At 37.8% G+C, this 15,665-nt stretch overlaps 3 protein-coding genes across 3 annotated transcripts; all 3 read left to right on the top strand.

Moving 5' to 3' along the window:
* Positions 1-158: 158 nt before the first annotated feature.
* Positions 159-3,852, top strand: LOC140760565 (probable protein phosphatase 2C 41). The gene is made up of 5 exons (XM_073097570.1): positions 159-607; positions 1,578-1,817; positions 1,912-2,188; positions 3,083-3,237; positions 3,329-3,852. Exons 1-5 carry the CDS (start codon positions 569-571, stop codon positions 3,467-3,469), a joined length of 852 nt encoding a protein of 283 aa, XP_072953671.1. The 5' UTR covers positions 159-568; the 3' UTR covers positions 3,470-3,852.
* Positions 3,853-4,123: 271 nt separating this feature from the next.
* On the top strand, positions 4,124-13,168 carry LOC140760007 (outer envelope protein 64, mitochondrial). The gene is made up of 13 exons (XM_073096765.1): positions 4,124-4,586; positions 4,678-4,830; positions 6,381-6,505; positions 8,025-8,150; positions 9,157-9,339; positions 9,486-9,630; positions 9,917-10,085; positions 10,335-10,469; positions 10,602-10,802; positions 11,405-11,532; positions 11,617-11,668; positions 12,316-12,385; positions 12,787-13,168. The coding sequence occupies exons 1-13, from the start codon at positions 4,324-4,326 to the stop codon at positions 12,867-12,869; spliced, it is 1,833 nt and encodes a 610-aa protein (XP_072952866.1). The 5' UTR covers positions 4,124-4,323; the 3' UTR covers positions 12,870-13,168.
* Positions 13,169-13,719: 551 nt separating this feature from the next.
* Positions 13,720-15,067, top strand: LOC140760011 (uncharacterized). Its single transcript, XM_073096770.1, has one exon. The coding sequence runs from the start codon at positions 13,817-13,819 to the stop codon at positions 14,825-14,827; it is 1,011 nt and encodes a 336-aa protein (XP_072952871.1). The 5' UTR covers positions 13,720-13,816; the 3' UTR covers positions 14,828-15,067.
* Positions 15,068-15,665: the final 598 nt, after the last annotated feature.

The following is a 15,665-nucleotide window of genomic DNA, read 5'->3' as shown; positions in this document are numbered from 1 at the left end:
ATTAGGTAGATTCTATGGCAATCCAACGTCTCTCCTTCCTTCGAGGCTCACGAGCGGCAGCCGTTGGATCACGATTGGGCCCGTCCAATCGCATCTCTAATCGATTCAAAGACCATCTCAACTTGGAGGAAACAAAAGTCAACCTTTTTTCTCTCTTGAATTTGTACGATTTGCAGTCTTGTTGTTATTTCTCGATTTACTGCAAAGAAAGTCTCAAGTTGCACCACCGAATAATCTTCTCCCACACTGTTCTTGGCGATCATAGCGTATCAAACTCGTTGGCTTCCACCACGAAGTCAGCACGGCAGCCTTTGTCTCCCGAGTTCCTCTTTAATTTTCTTCTCCTTTCGATTTCTCTTGCGGTCTGGTTGGTTGATTCGTGAGACCCATCTCTTGATGCCCAGATTCTCGATTTGGGTACTTCTCGATTAGCGATCTTGGATTTGGTTTCGGGTCCCAAGGTTTGCAGTTCCGTGAACATCTCGAGGTTTCGCCAACTGGGTCTCGCTCAAAATCGAATCTTGGGGTTGACGGAAGGAGTACATGTTGCGGACTTAGGTGAGGATTCATGGATAGATTATGCTGCTTCCGAGCGTGCTGTTCTCAGGTCTGTGATGATCTAAACAATAGTTCCTTTTTAAGTGATTGAGCATTAATTTTGGAACTACTAAATTCTCAAGAATATTTTCTCCTTTTGCGTTGATTTAATCTGTAGGGGGAGTCCATAGTATTTTAGTTTCTATCATTAGATTGAAGATCCACCTTTGGAGTTTCTTCTATATTCAATAAATTTCTTCTATACATCAGTGAGGGTTTCGAGTTGAACTATAGAGATAGTGGCAGTTTCTTTATTTTACAGTGGTAAAACATTGATCTGATCATTCTGCAGAAGATTCAATGTTTCCATTCACTCCAGGGAATTATCTGGCTCATTCTAAACAAAAAAGGATGTTTTCATGATTAAATTGACAGCATTATCTGATTGTTGTTTGAAGCGGGATTGCCTGATCCCAATTGTTTCAAAGAGTTCATGTGTAGCTAGCTCAGGTTTATCTCAATTTGTCATCTTGAGAGAAATAAAAGTTTGCCGAAGGTGTACTTGAACTTGAGAGGTTGGGTGCCTACTAAGGAGGGAATGAAAACCAAACATAATACTAGATAAATCTTACAGATTCAATTCTAATCAAGTGATCAAGCTTGTCCATGGAAGGACAATTATCAATAGCCCTCCAGCTTAACCTTAAACCCTGCAGGGAGAATTCCTTTAAGATGTAATTGTGGTGTGACAAATTGGAGCTTATGTTCATTGTAAAGTTGCCGTTGAGTCTCTTGTAACTTAAGAAGCCATGTATTGGTAGGGTGGGATATATATGCTTTAGTATGCCTAATTGTTAATTTAATCTTTCTGATCCTGTATGCCCAAAATCTTTTTAAGTTTATAGTTTGTTTGGTAGATTTATTTCTGATATATCATCATCGCACATATTGCACAGAATAAAGTTCAAGCCCTGCTTTATTCCTTCCTTCCTGTGTCTCTCTGTATGAGTTATTCTGAAAAGTCTAGATTTACTGTACAGTTGGCAGGTCCTTCCTCATCTTGTGGCAAAGGAAAAAGCGCAGGTAGTCATGTCAAAGTTACCTATGGTTTTAGCCTTGTTAAAGGCATGGCAAATCATCCTATGGAGGATTATCATGTAGCCGAGTTTGTTTGCATAAATGGGCAAGAGCTTGGTCTATTTGCAATCTATGATGGCCATTTAGGAGATAATGTTGCAGCTTACTTACAGAAGCATCTGTTTGCTAACATCTTGAAAGAGGTGCTCTTTCCACTTATTCATACTGAATGCCATTAAAGGCCTCTCATACTGGCACATGGGAATAATATATCGTCTTTGACTTTTTTCTTTACAGGAAGAGTTTTGGACCCATCCCGATAGGGCCATCATAAAAGCCTACGAGAAGACTGATCAGGCAATTCTTTCTCATAATCCAGATTTGGGACGAGGTGGATCCACTGCAGTTACTGCTATCCTCATGAATGGTATGAAGTTATGGATAGCCAATGTTGGTGATTCACGAGCAGTTCTTTTAAAAGGAGGGGAAGTCCTACAAATGACAACAGATCATGAACCTAATGCTGAGCGTGCGAGTATTGAGAGAAGGGGCGGCTTTGTTTCAAACATACCAGGTTTCTCTGATTTTCTTTCACTGATGTCTAGTTTCATGTAATGATGTTTTTTCTTCGTATTATTTTTCTTCCCTTGATACTCTGTAGTTGCTGACTATTATAAATAGAAACCTTCGTTATTAAACTACTCTAATCATAACTGAGCCGTGATCCAACATAAGATACCTATGCTCTCATTCTAGAGGGAGAGGGAGAGGGAGATGAAGAAGTGTGTTGCTTGTGTGTGCTTGGTTCTCTGGATGGGAGTTGAAAAGGAAGTGAAGTCTACTGTATTTACTGACAACCATTCTTGGGGTTCTGTTAAGAAAACACAAATGCAATATCTCTCTAAATTACTTTAGCTACATATTGCTCTGCTGAAAACTGATTGATATTTTATTTTTCTTTTTAAGAACTAGCATATACTAATAAGTTAATTCTATTGAAAGGACAAAATAGACATTCTAGTAAGTTTATTCTCCACAAATTGTTCTATTGCTGTAGTCTATCTCTAATTTCAGTATTTCAGATTACTCTCTTTTTCCATCAGAAAATATCTGTGGAAAATTTTCCTCTACTATCAGATTGTTCTGGTTAGTACTAACACTTACTTCAATGTCTTCATAGGTGGATAAACAAATTTAACTATTATCTGAGTGTGATCTACAAGGAAAAATGTAATGCAATCTGATTTTGTGAACGTGTAAGTGAACCATGAGCTTAGATATGATGTATGACAAGTCTTGTAAGAAAAGATATGAAAATTTCTAAGAAAACCTGTACAAATGGAAGATGCTATTATATCCATGAAATGGGTGATAATTGATCTTAGAATTACCAACAATCCACCAGTTTCAGCATGTCTCTTCGTATGAGTTTAATTATATCTGAGTGTCAGAACTGTGCAATTTGCAGGAGATGTTCCGAGAGTTAACGGTCAGCTAGCTGTTTCTCGAGCATTTGGAGACAAGGCTCTTAAATTACATTTGGGATCCGATCCTGACTTAAGATTTGAAGACATAAGTGCTGACACAGAGCTACTCGTCCTTGCCAGTGATGGCCTTTGGAAGGTTGTTGTCTTTTGTTGATATTGATTGTTGATACCTTGGACTCTTTCCTAGCTATATTAACAAATACGTATTTCTTTCACAATTCAACCAGGTTATGACCAATCATGAGGTAGTCGATCTTGTTAGAAAGACCAAAGACCCACAAGCAGCGGCGAAGCAATTAACAGCTGAAGCACTGAATAGAAATTCTACGGATGACATATCATGCATAGTTGTTAGATTTAAGTGGTGATAAATATCTTACAATTTCAAGATGCTCCTGGAGAATCATTCCACTATATTATCCATCATAGCTATGCAATTATGACTTTCATCGCAAGAAGGATATGTCTAAAAGCTGGAGTTAGACTTCCTGATGCTAAACATGGTAAAGCTGAGAGGGTTCTATGATATCATACTGTAAATGCTCTCGACCCATCGTTGTAAGATTAATAATGTTTTTATTTCTCCTCTGTACAAGTTGTAAAGTAATGCTTTAGTCCAGATTTTTATGCAGAGCTTGCTGGGTGACCAGTTGTTAAAATAATATGCACATTAGCACATTGCTATGAGGTATTCTATGATTTCCTTGTGTCATCGGCGATATTGTAATTGATTGGATTATTTATATCTATGGTGTTATTACTCGTCACCATGCTAACTGTTTGTAATTCTAATGGTTCTGCACTGACTTTGATATCAACTGTATGACTTCACTTTAAACAAACACCTGGTGATCATGTCACTGATAGTTGGGAGAATAGTTGCAAAGCAAGTTAATCTCCTGAAACCAATATCATTGGGAAAGATAAGAAAACGGCGTCTTATGGAATACGCTGCCGATTTCCACGAGCACGAATAAAGATACTTATCAAGTCGGCGTAGAATTTTTCGACGCATTGTAGCAAAGACGTATATTTCCAACTGATCGTCTCTGAGATGGAGAGGAAAGAAAAAAGTAATAAGGACTTCCTCCACTCTTCTTCTTCTTCTTCTTCTTGACGGCTTAAACCCTCCATAAACCCTAGCTCTTTCTCTCTCTTTCTCTCTCTCCCTCCCCCTCTTCTCTTTCTTCTTGATCGCGATTCGCGATCGAATCGGTTAAAGATGGAGCTCTCGGGGAGGTTGCGGTCGGGTATGATCGAGGCGTCCAAACCCAAGGTCTGGATCGTCGTCGGGATAACCATCGTCGGCGTCGTGATCCTCGCCGAGGCCAGTCGCCGGAGTAGGCGTAGGTTAAGAGAAGGATCCAAGCCGATCGAAAACTTCGGCGCCTTCGTCGAGCGATTCGAGCTTGCTTGCTTCCCTCAGCCGCCTCCCCCGGCTGCTCGCCAACCCCTCGCCGACCTCAACTTCGCTGTTAGCGACAAGTAAGTACTGCCTCTTCTTCCTTTTGTATCTTAATTGTTATGATCAGAAATTGTTAGGTTATTCTAACATTTTGGTAATTGAAATCTGCAGTTTTGAGGTTGAGGGATATGTTTCCGGATTTGGGAATCCGGACTGGAGGAAGACGCACGAGGCCGCGAGACGGACGGCTGTGGCGGTGACGATGCTCCTAAAGCAAGGAGCCACGTGTGTAGGGAGGACTGTTATGGATGAACTAGCTTTTGGGTTCGTAATTTTAGTTCTAAGCCCATCGGTCGTTGTTCTTATTAGCCTGTTTGTTGAGTTATTTATTGATCGTTCCTGTAAGTTTGATTTGAAACACTCTAATTTCCTTTCTGTTTGACGATCAGAAGAATTATATATTTGTAGCTTCTTGTAAGCTTATGGAGAATAATAGGCTAATAGCACAATAAGAGGATATCTAATCTCCTTTCTGTGACGGTCATCTCATGAGACCTCCTTGAGTTGTTCAAACAAGAGCTACTTTAATAACAGAAATGCAGTATTGTTCCTTTTCGTTATTTCTTTAATGTGATCAATAAGTTACACGGAAGGTGTTGACCGCTTTTGGGGAGTTATGTTAGAGATCTATAAACTAAAGGGCTACTTTAACTTTGAACTCACTATGAACTACAAGCTATGGATAAGTTGATTATGCTGCAAGCAGAAGTATGCCTTACTTTTTCATCTTGAGAAAACTGAAAATCTCACTGCTACTTTGTGGACAGAAGTTTGGCAGTGAACCTTTGAATTAATCAGTAAGAGTGTCATTATTACATATATTCTGTAAACTTCTTGATCTAGATGCTAATCTTTTAGTAAGATTGACAAGTTGCTGTTAGATTCTTCCGAAACCTTAGGGTAATGGAGCTTAAGAAGTAGGGTTGGAATTTGATACCATTAAACTTTTGATAGGAGAATGGCTGGGTGAAAGTGAGTGTCTTTATTGTTACTTGCCGGGATAGTTATTGTATATTTATGCAAATTCTTACAATAATATTCCGATGGTAAGAATCATCTGGTTTTACTCGACTCAAGCTTGCACATGGTCAGTTAGAAATACTCTAAAGCTAGCAAATCAAACAATTCATTTGAGATTCTTGTGGCAAAAAGTTTTCATGTATATCAGATTGCTCTTCTATGTAATTGGATGCTCATCTTGCTTTCTAAAGTACTTATTGGCAATTACAAGGATGTAAATAGCAAAGTTTATGATCATGTCTCAAAAACTGTTCTTTCCTTAGATGTATAACATTGATGAACCCTTCTCAATATTGTGTTCCTTTTTTGTGCAGCGATATTGATATGTTCCATGTAAAATTTTTCTTGTTTATACTTTTAATCTTTTTATATATCTTTTTTAGGTCCACCTTTGATGTGATTGTTCTACTTGTCATATATAACTACTGATTAAAAAAAAATATCTTATGAAACTTATTGTAAGAGTTGAGGCATATCTATCTTTCTACACTTCTTTTTGGCAACTTTTGAGACATATAATTGTCCTGGCCCTCCTGTGCTGCTCTATGTATCAAAGCTAATACCATCTGTTCTTTTAACTTCTTTGTCTCATTTGATTTTTGAATCTCTCCCATGATCATTATATCTATTAACCTTATCCATTAAGTGAAACTTGTAACATTTTTTTTTCTTGTACTAGTTTATTTTGATGCTCTAATGAGTCTAATCTTCATAAGTACGTCTTTTTATCACGATAACTTTTATTAAAATTACTAAAGCTCATTGATTTAGCTTGTTTATCTTCCTTTTGGCAGTCTAACCGGAGAAAACTTGCATTATGGGACGCCAGTCAATGCAGAATACCCGTCAGTAGTCCCTGGAGGATCTTGCAGTGGGTCAGCAGTGGCCGTTGCTTCTGAACTAGTTGATGTTGCTCTTGGTATTCCACTGATTGTAAACTGGGTTCTCACATTTAGAACAATATATTATTGATTTATTCATCATATTTTGCTCTAAACCTGAATTTAGTTTGCCTCAGAGCAGCCAACACTGTCTTCCTGTGCACTTAGTGTTTATCTATGTTCTAGAGATAACATATCCTTGTGTAGCTAACAATATAGTTATCAGAATAGAACCAAATATTAGAGGTTGGGTCACTGAGTTACTGGTTCAACATTGGGTCACGCAGTCAGACTGCTGGTTTATTTAGATTATTTTAAATATTGAAGGGTTTAAATGCGGGTTCCATCGGTTGATTTGCTCTCCTTACTCACAGTTCTAAATAATTAAACTAATATTTAGGTTTAAGTAAATCAAATCATATGACTTGTACAAACTCATATCTTAATTAGACTTTACATTTCTAAAATATATATATTTTTTATTTTAAGACTAAATTACCCTTATGATAAATAATAGAATTGTTAAATATTAAGGACAACTAGATAATTTTTTAAAGAAAAAGAGCAATCCAGTCAGTTTGCAAAAACCATACCAGATTGCATTGTTCACTGGTTGAACTACTAGGTTGGCCGGTTTTTACCGGTATATTGTATTTCAGTTCCAACTGGTTTGACCACTCAGTCTGGTTCAGTTTTGACATTTGATAACTATGGGCAACAATATTGAATAATCCATACTTGTGGGCCAACATGAAGTGTATAATATCAGTGTGAATACTTGCTTATGTACCTATTTCCTTTCCTGCTCGGTTTGGTTTGGTTCATTTTTTTTTCTTCCTTTTTTGCGCGCTGGGTTGGGGTGTTAATTGTTAATAGATAAATTGATAGTGCTTTGTTAGGTGGCACACACTCTCGTCATTTTTCTGCTATTTGTGTTGACCATCTGTTCTAGTACATTTGCCATATCTAACTTACGAGTCATTTCACATTTACTTTGCAATTACATGATTCTAGATGTCCTAACAATTCACTATGTAATAATATTATCACCTATGCTATCAAATAATCGTGAATATTCACATCTTCACTGCAGTCTTTATTTGATCCCGCTCAAGAAGGTCCTTGAGAGGGAGCAAAACTACATGGGAGGAAGCAACAGGATAGCACTTAATTTGACAAAGCCCCTTGCACTAAATAGTAAAAATTTAGGAAAAAGATCTATATAGCCAAACAAAATGGCTGGGATTGGGACTAAAATGTTGGTACTGGTTGTTTCTTCTTTTGCTGACCTATGGTGATTGACTTGTATGTCTTTGAATTGAATGAGTTCCTCCATCTCCTTTGGTGCTATCAACTTGTTTATTTTACAGGTTAAAGCTTATTGTTCAAGAAATTTTGATTTATTGAGTTCCTTTATCTTCTTCCCATGCTATCAAATAGTTTGTTTTACAGGTTGCAGTCAATTGTTCAAGAAGTTATTTTACTAAGTTTCCTTAGATAGATTTTCTTATGAATTTCCGATTTCTGGTCACATGAAGGCACTTTGTGCATCTGCAGGTACTGACACAGTTGGAGGTGTGAGAATCCCTGCTTCATTTTGTGGTATCCTTGGTTTCAGACCTTCTCATGGGGTTGTATCTACTATTGGAATTTTACCGAATTGTCAAAGTTTAGATGCTATAGGTATGACCTGCCAATTGAATAAGAATGTACTTGTTTGATGACGCATATGTGGGAAGGCATTGTCTTGGTGATGCATATAAATGACATCTTTCCTTTATTTCAATTTGCATTTTAGAGAAGAGTAATGGTTGTAGTGTTCGTAATGTGGTATGCCTATGCATTATACATTAGGCTTCTTTGACCCACATCTTTGGAATTGTTTTAATCGCTTCATTTTCTTTGACCCAGGTTTATTATCTTTATATTTCTATGAAAGTTGAATAAGCAATGTAAATCAAACAAGGAGTTCATTGTAAAAAATATATATATGACCTGTGAGTTTTTCCTTGAGAAAGCTTCACGTTATTGACTTATTTCATTCCAAAAGGTTTATTTTGGTGTGGTTGTTGACAGTCAACATCTGGAACTTATGCTGTTAAGTGTTGCAGAATAGGCTATATATTATAGTTTGTGCTGTACTGGAGTCAATATCTTGATTGGAAATTTTCCATAGATAAATGAATGCTGGAAAATATAACTATGAAGGGATGGAGATGATTCAGTTAGCGTTTTCTAGGATACATCAGTGGCATGATCTTCACATCTTGCTTCAAGACTTTTGCTTTCTGATCTAGCATGTTTTCCTTATTAGATACTTCTACATGTTTGTATGTTTTCAGTTTTAACTGTTTGATTTATTTCTTACAATTCGATCATCTCCAAGCTGGAAAGTTATTCTATTCTCAGATTTTTTATCTCTTGAGGAAGTTCTTATGAAAGGATCTAGGATCTTATGTAGATTCCAATTTGATAATTGAAGCTTTAAGATCATTATATGTGGCCACCACGACACACACATACTTATCTTCTCTGTATTTTCTCTTGGCTTGAAGGACTATTAGTCCAAGTATTTGAATAGTCATTGTGTCTTGTATAGTATGCCAATGTTCACTTTGAATTTATCTGTTACTACAATCAACTCCAGCGCTTTTAGATTCTTCCTAATTATTTCATCGAATTCTTTTAGGATGGCTTGCACGAGATCCTTCTGTTCTACACCGTGTTGGGAATGTCTTGTTGCAAGCATCTCCAATGGGGCTTAAACAATCAAGGCAGTTCATATTTGCTGATGATTGCTTTCAGTTATTACGGGTTCCAAAACAGAAGACATTGCATGTTATAAGCAGTGCTATTGGAACTTTATCTGGATGTGAGCTATACGGTCACTGTTGTCCTTTTTCTTTCTTCTTCTTTCACTTGTAGAGTCAAAGTTGAAGTTAACATTAAGTATTGATAATCATGATTTCTTGTCAAAACTCATGTGTTCCACCATTCCTTTCTGTATATTGTATGCAGACCAGACTCCAAGGCATATAAATCTTGGTCAATATATTGCTTCTAACGTACCAAGTTTGAAAGAGTTTTATGAACCTTCTACAAAGATGCAGCAAGGAACATGTGCTTTGAAGGCTCTTGCGACAGTTATGGTGTTATTGCAAAGGTTTGTTTTAAGTATATTTATGTTTTGGTGGGGACTTATTGCAAACATTAACTTGAACAAGCTCATAGGGTCCTTTTTTGTACAACTTATTGACACAATTTTCTTGTGGTGATATGCTCTGCGGAAAAAAAAAAGTTAACATGATATAAGAGGCCGTCACGCATCACAATTACTTGAAAACAATAACATGTGCTTTTGCTTTTTTTGGCACAAGAAAATGTTATAGATGCATAACATTATCTTTGATGTATTTACTGTCAGTCTGAAATATCAATCAACTTTTCAGATGTGAATTCAAAACAAAACATGAGGATTGGATTAAAAAAGTGAAACCCAGGATCAGTCTAGATATCTCTGCTCGAGTTCTTGCAGCTGTGAATTCTACTCATGCCAACATCAAATCTGTGTACAGTGTTCGAACTGAACTGCGAGCTGCACTTAACAGCCTCCTCAAGGTAATTTTTCATTATAGCAAAAAATGTTAAGCACCTGTGGAAAGATCTTGTTTTCACCTAAACATGGAACAACAGGATTGTTTCACATATCTGCAGATATAAATCTGATTTTTCTTCATGTATGTCCAACCTTCCTTAACTTTCTGTAATAAAATTTGATTTTAAAAGTTGACATGTTCTTCATTTTCATTTGCAGTTTTGTTAGTCTTACACTTTTTCTGAGTTATTTATCTGCTGTATTGCTCTTAGGATGGAGGAGTTTTGGTCATCCCAACAACAGCAGATTTTCCACTAAAACGAAAATCCAAGCAAAGAATGTCTGTAGAGTTTGAAGATCGACTACAGACATTATTGAGCATCGCTGGAATGTCTGGCTGCTGTCAGGTGCATAATCATGATTTAGGGATGATTAATGATAATAAATACTTAGAAGCATTTCCGTAGATAGCTTTTTTTATTCTTAAGCTAATTAAATCCATTGCAATGTGTATTTATGTGGTGACTTATTCTTTTCAGGCTGTCATTCCATTAGGGAGGCATGATAGTTATCCCATCTCAGTTTCATTTATAGCAGCACACGGAGCAGATAAGTTTCTTCTTAATACTGTTTTAGACATGTATTCTTCTATACAAGAACAAGTTAGCATGGCATCCAACTCAGTTTCAGCACCAGATACCAATGGGGATATGGATGCTTCGGAATTATTGAAAGAAAAGGTTTGTATACTGCATATAAGCTGCTTGGTAAAACAATAATTCTTTTTTGTCCTCTTTGGTCCCTGATAATGCTCAACTTGTTTAACTTCTTCTTTTGTTTGATCTTTGGTCTTCAATTTAGATATCATTTTAGCTGTGTTTTGCTACTAATTATCATGCTGATATAGACATTTAAGTTGTTGGGTTAAAGTGAATATACGAAGACATGTACTTAAAATCCTTGGCTTGTCTATTTAGCTCTTCATAGAACCTTTCCAAGACTTGAATGACCAGCAATCTCCTGAACTACTATCTTGCTCACATAAAATCATTTTAACATTGGTGGATCTCAAGCATACAACATATGCAAGCTGACTTCAATTTTGCGAAGGTCTTGGATATGGTGAGAGTGATATATTTAGATGGATCATGGATCAGTAGACATGTTTAACTTCATTGTCTGACCCATCATTCATATTGTTGCCATCTTTTAGAGATGATATAAGGAGTTCTCTATTGGATTTGACATTCATTTCTCTGCTTCAGCAGTTAATGATGGATATTCAATTTTTCTTTGTTTATTTCCCTGCTAAATTAGTAGTTGTTGCTCAACTTTGTGTTAGGGGAATGCGGCATATAAGGGAAGACAATGGAATAAGGCTGTCACATTTTATTCTGAAGCTATTAAATTGAATGATACGAATGCAACATATTACTGCAATAGAGCAGCTGCATATCTGGAACTGGGTTGGTATGTTATTTTCCTTTATGATGCATTTGTTGATAGGTTCTCCTAAAATCAATAATTCTATTGGTGAGTAAATTCTCTCTGCAGCTTTCAGCAAGCTGAAGCAGATTGCAATCAGGCCATTTTGTTGGATAAGAAGGTAAAACGAAGTTTGCAGATATGCTTCTTTGGATCAATACATGTTTCAATTTTGTGTCTTATTCAACATCGTATCTTTCCTTCTCTTAAATATTTATCAATATTTCATAAATTATTGGAACCTTAATGCTGGAATGAAATAGTTAGAAATGATATAATAGGTCCTTTCTGAGTTTCCTTCGTACCTTTAATCAATTTGGAACATTTTTCTGATTGGAGAGAGAATTCAAACATTTATGCCTTAGTGAAACTGTAATATAAATTAGATAACAGGTCATTCAGAGTGTCCTCCGTACTTTTGTTAAGCTGGAAAACTCATGCCTGCAAATAGTAGAAATGTATTAAAAGGTCTTATTGCACACATCCCAAAATTTAATTGTCAAGGGTTGGTAGAGAAATGTTAGTGGAAATCAAACACATTGATGATCTAGTTTTTGTGTTTTCGGTTACTGCAATGGGGTGGTTAGAAAGTTTATTGTGGAAACCATGCTCACCATTTGCTTCCCAAGAAGATTAAAGTATCTATGAATATCTTTACATATTTCTGTGGAGATTTGAGATGTAATTGTTATTTATCTTTTCCTACTTATAATATTCTGCCTATTGGTGTATTTGCTATTATATAACCATAACATTTCTGTTTATCAGAATGTTAAAGCATATCTAAGGCGAGGGACAGCCAGGGAAATGCTCTTGTACTATAAAGAAGCTATGCAAGGTTTGTGGAAATTCTTGCTTGACTATAGTTTTATATAGTATATTATCCTTCAAACTTCTTTCAGTATGTATGCCTTACCGTGCATGCAACCATTCTTGTTACAGAATATTTGTTTTATTGAAAAACTGGCAAAATGTTGTTTACTCCCAAGTAATTTATGCCTACATGCTAAAAACAAGAAACATCATATCCAAATTTTATTTTAATTTCTGCGTCAGAGTATCTTCTTGCTTCAGCACTTCATGTTGTCTCACAAGATAATACGTTAGGACAGATTCATTTATATGGTATCCACGAAATTCCTGACAGATGCTGACTATGAGACTGGCTTATGCACAAGTTTGAATTAGTGTTAGTGCAATTTCTAATTCTTTTCCCCCCTTAATTTTTTGAATTTGCAGATTTCAGACATGCCCTAGCGCTTGAACCGCAAAACAAGGCTGGACTTGCAGCAGAAAGAAGACTACAGAAGTTCATGAAATGATATGACCATCATCTTAAATCTTCGATAGATTCTGGATGATGGTAGTTGATGGAAGCCAAACAGCAATGTGTATTACATGCTAGATCCATCCATCTTCTGCTGTTCAACCTCAAACTCGTTGATTTGATCGAGTATGAGATGGGGCCCGGTAATCTCGCAGGAGCCCTCTTTTTTCTGCTGTATAATATATTTAAACTGCAGGATAAAGTGATTGCATATCTGAAAAAGAGTTACAGTAACTTAATGTGGCTGTGATGCAAAATTTCGGTGGAGTAGATGTCAAATATAATTTTGTCCTCCATTCATGTCTCATGAAGCTCACAGCTTCCCCCAATATCTTTTACCTTGTTCTCAAGAATAAATTCTATTTTGTACTGTTTCAGAATCCTACTGGCCTGTAATACTTCTCGTTTCTTTTTCATTTTCATGATGTAACTGATTGAATTACTGGGCATTCATTCATACCTTTGATGAAACTCCGGTTTCATCAAATTATGGATTGCATTTCTTGACTGATTGGTTGAGGGAAAGAAAAATAGAGAAGTCTAAAACCTATATTTATTATGCATCCTAACTATAATATAAAAATAGATGTTATAATGTAACATTATTAGGTGCTTTTATAAGTTAATAATGCACCGTCTTTGGTATTCACGGAAGTTGATTTGGTCCAAAAAAGAAAAAGAAAAAGAAAAAGAAGCGTGAATAATAACACGCGGGCACATTAAAAATAAAATTAAAAGGAAGATATATATTTTTTCTTTGCTGACTAGGCTGAAGAAAAATCTTATACAATTACAAGTTCGTGACTTCGTTCCACTAGGTTGGGCCACTTCCACCCCGACCACTCGACCACTATTAATAGAAAACGTCCGTTTGCCAGAAACTTCACTTTCCCTTCCTGCCCCAATCCCGAGAACCAAATCGGCTCCTCTTCCGCGACTGAGATGACCGGCTCCGGCGGCCCAAACACTAAGAACGATGCGGCCACAACCGGCGACTCAACTGGGGCGGTCGCTTACCCTCCCATATCCACCACGGACCCTCGCGTCCCCCTCCTGAACCTCTCTGCCCTAAATGATCGGATGGAATCCGTCCGCCGCTTCCTCTCCGACTCCGTCGAGCGAGGCCTTCCCATATCCGACGACCACCTCCAGCTCGTCTCCTCTGAGATCTCCGCCGCTGTCCACCATACCATCCTTAACGCGGCCGCCCTCCTCGCCTCCTCCGCCCTCCCCCGGATCAACGGCCCAGATCCGTCTCCTCCTCCTCCGCCGCCGGCGCCGGTTCCGCCGTCGACTGCGTCTGTGGTGGCTAAGGACGACATCGTGGAGCTGGACGAGGCAGAGCTGATGGCGGAGCACGTGCACTTCTGCGAGATCTGCGGCAAGGGCTTCAAGCGCGACGCCAACCTCCGGATGCACATGCGCGCCCACGGCGACCGTTTCAAAACCCTAGAAGCCCTCTCCCGACCTGATCGCATCGGATCTGGACCGGTCTCGTCCTCGTCCTCCACCGGGGTCAAATTTTCGTGTCCATTTCCTGGGTGCAACCGGAACCGGGCCCACCGGCGGTTCCGGCCGCTGAAGTCGGCGGTCTGCGTTAGGAACCACTTCAAGCGAAGCCACTGCCCAAAGATGTACTGTTGCCACAGATGTAACAAGAAGAGCTTCGCGGTGGTGGCGGATCTCAGGAGCCACCTCAAGCACTGCGGGGAGAGCCCGTGGCGCTGCTCGTGCGGCACAACATTTTCGAGGAAGGATAAGCTGTTTGGGCACTTAGCGCTCTTCGAGGGGCATAAACCGGCGGTCGGGGGTGGGGAAGAGAGGAGGAAGGTGGAAGGTAATGGAGATGGAGATGGGGAGGCGAAAGGAGACGGTTTTAACGATGCTGAATTCTTTGAAGGGTTGATGGAGGAGTTCGTCGGGATCGAGAAGGGTAATTGGTCAGGAACGTAGCACCTTTGCAGGGAGAATGAAAAGGTTAGATTTTTATCTCGAAATTTTGTTGTAATTTATGTGCTGATCTAGGAATCCTGGTACTCTATATGCTATATAGTTCTTGTTTGGAGATTAAAAAAAGGAAGGTTCTTGGTTCTCCTGCAGCTATGTAACTTTAACAATGTGCACAACATGTTTGGAAGTTTGAAATAATGATAGTCTTTTATACTTATCAGAGAATTTACTACTGTTATCATCTGTTGTATTGATTCACCATATGAGTTTGTTGGATATGAGTGCGCAATGTCCTGCAATTTGAATCCACTGCATCTTGCTTCAGGAGGAAGAAAAAAGGAATTAGAACTGCTGCGCTAACAAGATTAGTTGTGGCTATTGAGTTTGGGTGGGTTTTTCCTTGTTGCTATAAGTCTTTTGAGTCTTTATTTTTAGTTGTCTTCGTTCACCTTCAGTAGATACCTTCTTAAACTAGCTTCTAGCAAACTTGTCTCCTTTGTTTTATTTGTTAGTCATACTATCCCCCTGTAAAGCTTTTTCTTTTTATCCTTTTCTTTTGGGAGAGAAAGCAGGCAAATATATGGATCAAGTGATTACAAGGTTTATTACACAAAGAAAAGGAGTTTAATTTTAACAAGATCCAACACTTAGCAAGTGTGTTTGGCTGTGCAAAAATTTCCAAATTAGTTTACCTATGCTCATTTCTTGAACTTGCATAAGAAAGCTTATACCGTTCAAGTTATCATGGTGTTTGGTTGCAAATCAGTATAATGCTGTAATAATTATGCTTAATGTAACATAAAGAAGTAACAAATTTAGGAGATTTTTAAAAAAATAATTA

Source organism: Typha angustifolia, chromosome 5 (assembly GCF_048772165.1).
Source record: "Typha angustifolia cultivar Huaian chromosome 5, ASM4877216v1, whole genome shotgun sequence".
In the NCBI taxonomy this organism is placed as follows: Eukaryota; Viridiplantae; Streptophyta; class Magnoliopsida; order Poales; family Typhaceae; genus Typha; species Typha angustifolia.
The sequence above is the reverse complement of the archived record's forward strand: the minus strand, read 5'-3'. Positions and strand labels throughout refer to the sequence as shown.

Bases quoted from the DNA above. Each gene is read 5' to 3' on its own strand.
- LOC140760565 (XM_073097570.1), top strand. From the start codon at position 569: ATGGATAGATTATGCTGCTTCCGAGCGTGCTGTTCTCAG. The intron at 608-1,577 runs GTCTGTGATGAT...TTTACTGTACAG, and splicing joins TCCGAGCGTGCTGTTCTCAG to TTGGCAGGTCCTTCCTCATC. The intron at 2,189-3,082 runs GTTTCTCTGATT...TGCAATTTGCAG, and splicing joins CTTTGTTTCAAACATACCAG to GAGATGTTCCGAGAGTTAAC.
- LOC140760007 (XM_073096765.1), top strand. From the start codon at position 4,324: ATGGAGCTCTCGGGGAGGTTGCGGTCGGGTATGATCGAGGCGTCCAAA. The intron at 11,533-11,616 runs GTATGTTATTTT...TTCTCTCTGCAG, and splicing joins GCATATCTGGAACTGGGTTG to CTTTCAGCAAGCTGAAGCAG. The intron at 12,386-12,786 runs GTTTGTGGAAAT...TTGAATTTGCAG, and splicing joins CTATAAAGAAGCTATGCAAG to ATTTCAGACATGCCCTAGCG.
- LOC140760011 (XM_073096770.1), top strand. From the start codon at position 13,817: ATGACCGGCTCCGGCGGCCCAAACACTAAGAACGATGCGGCCACAACC.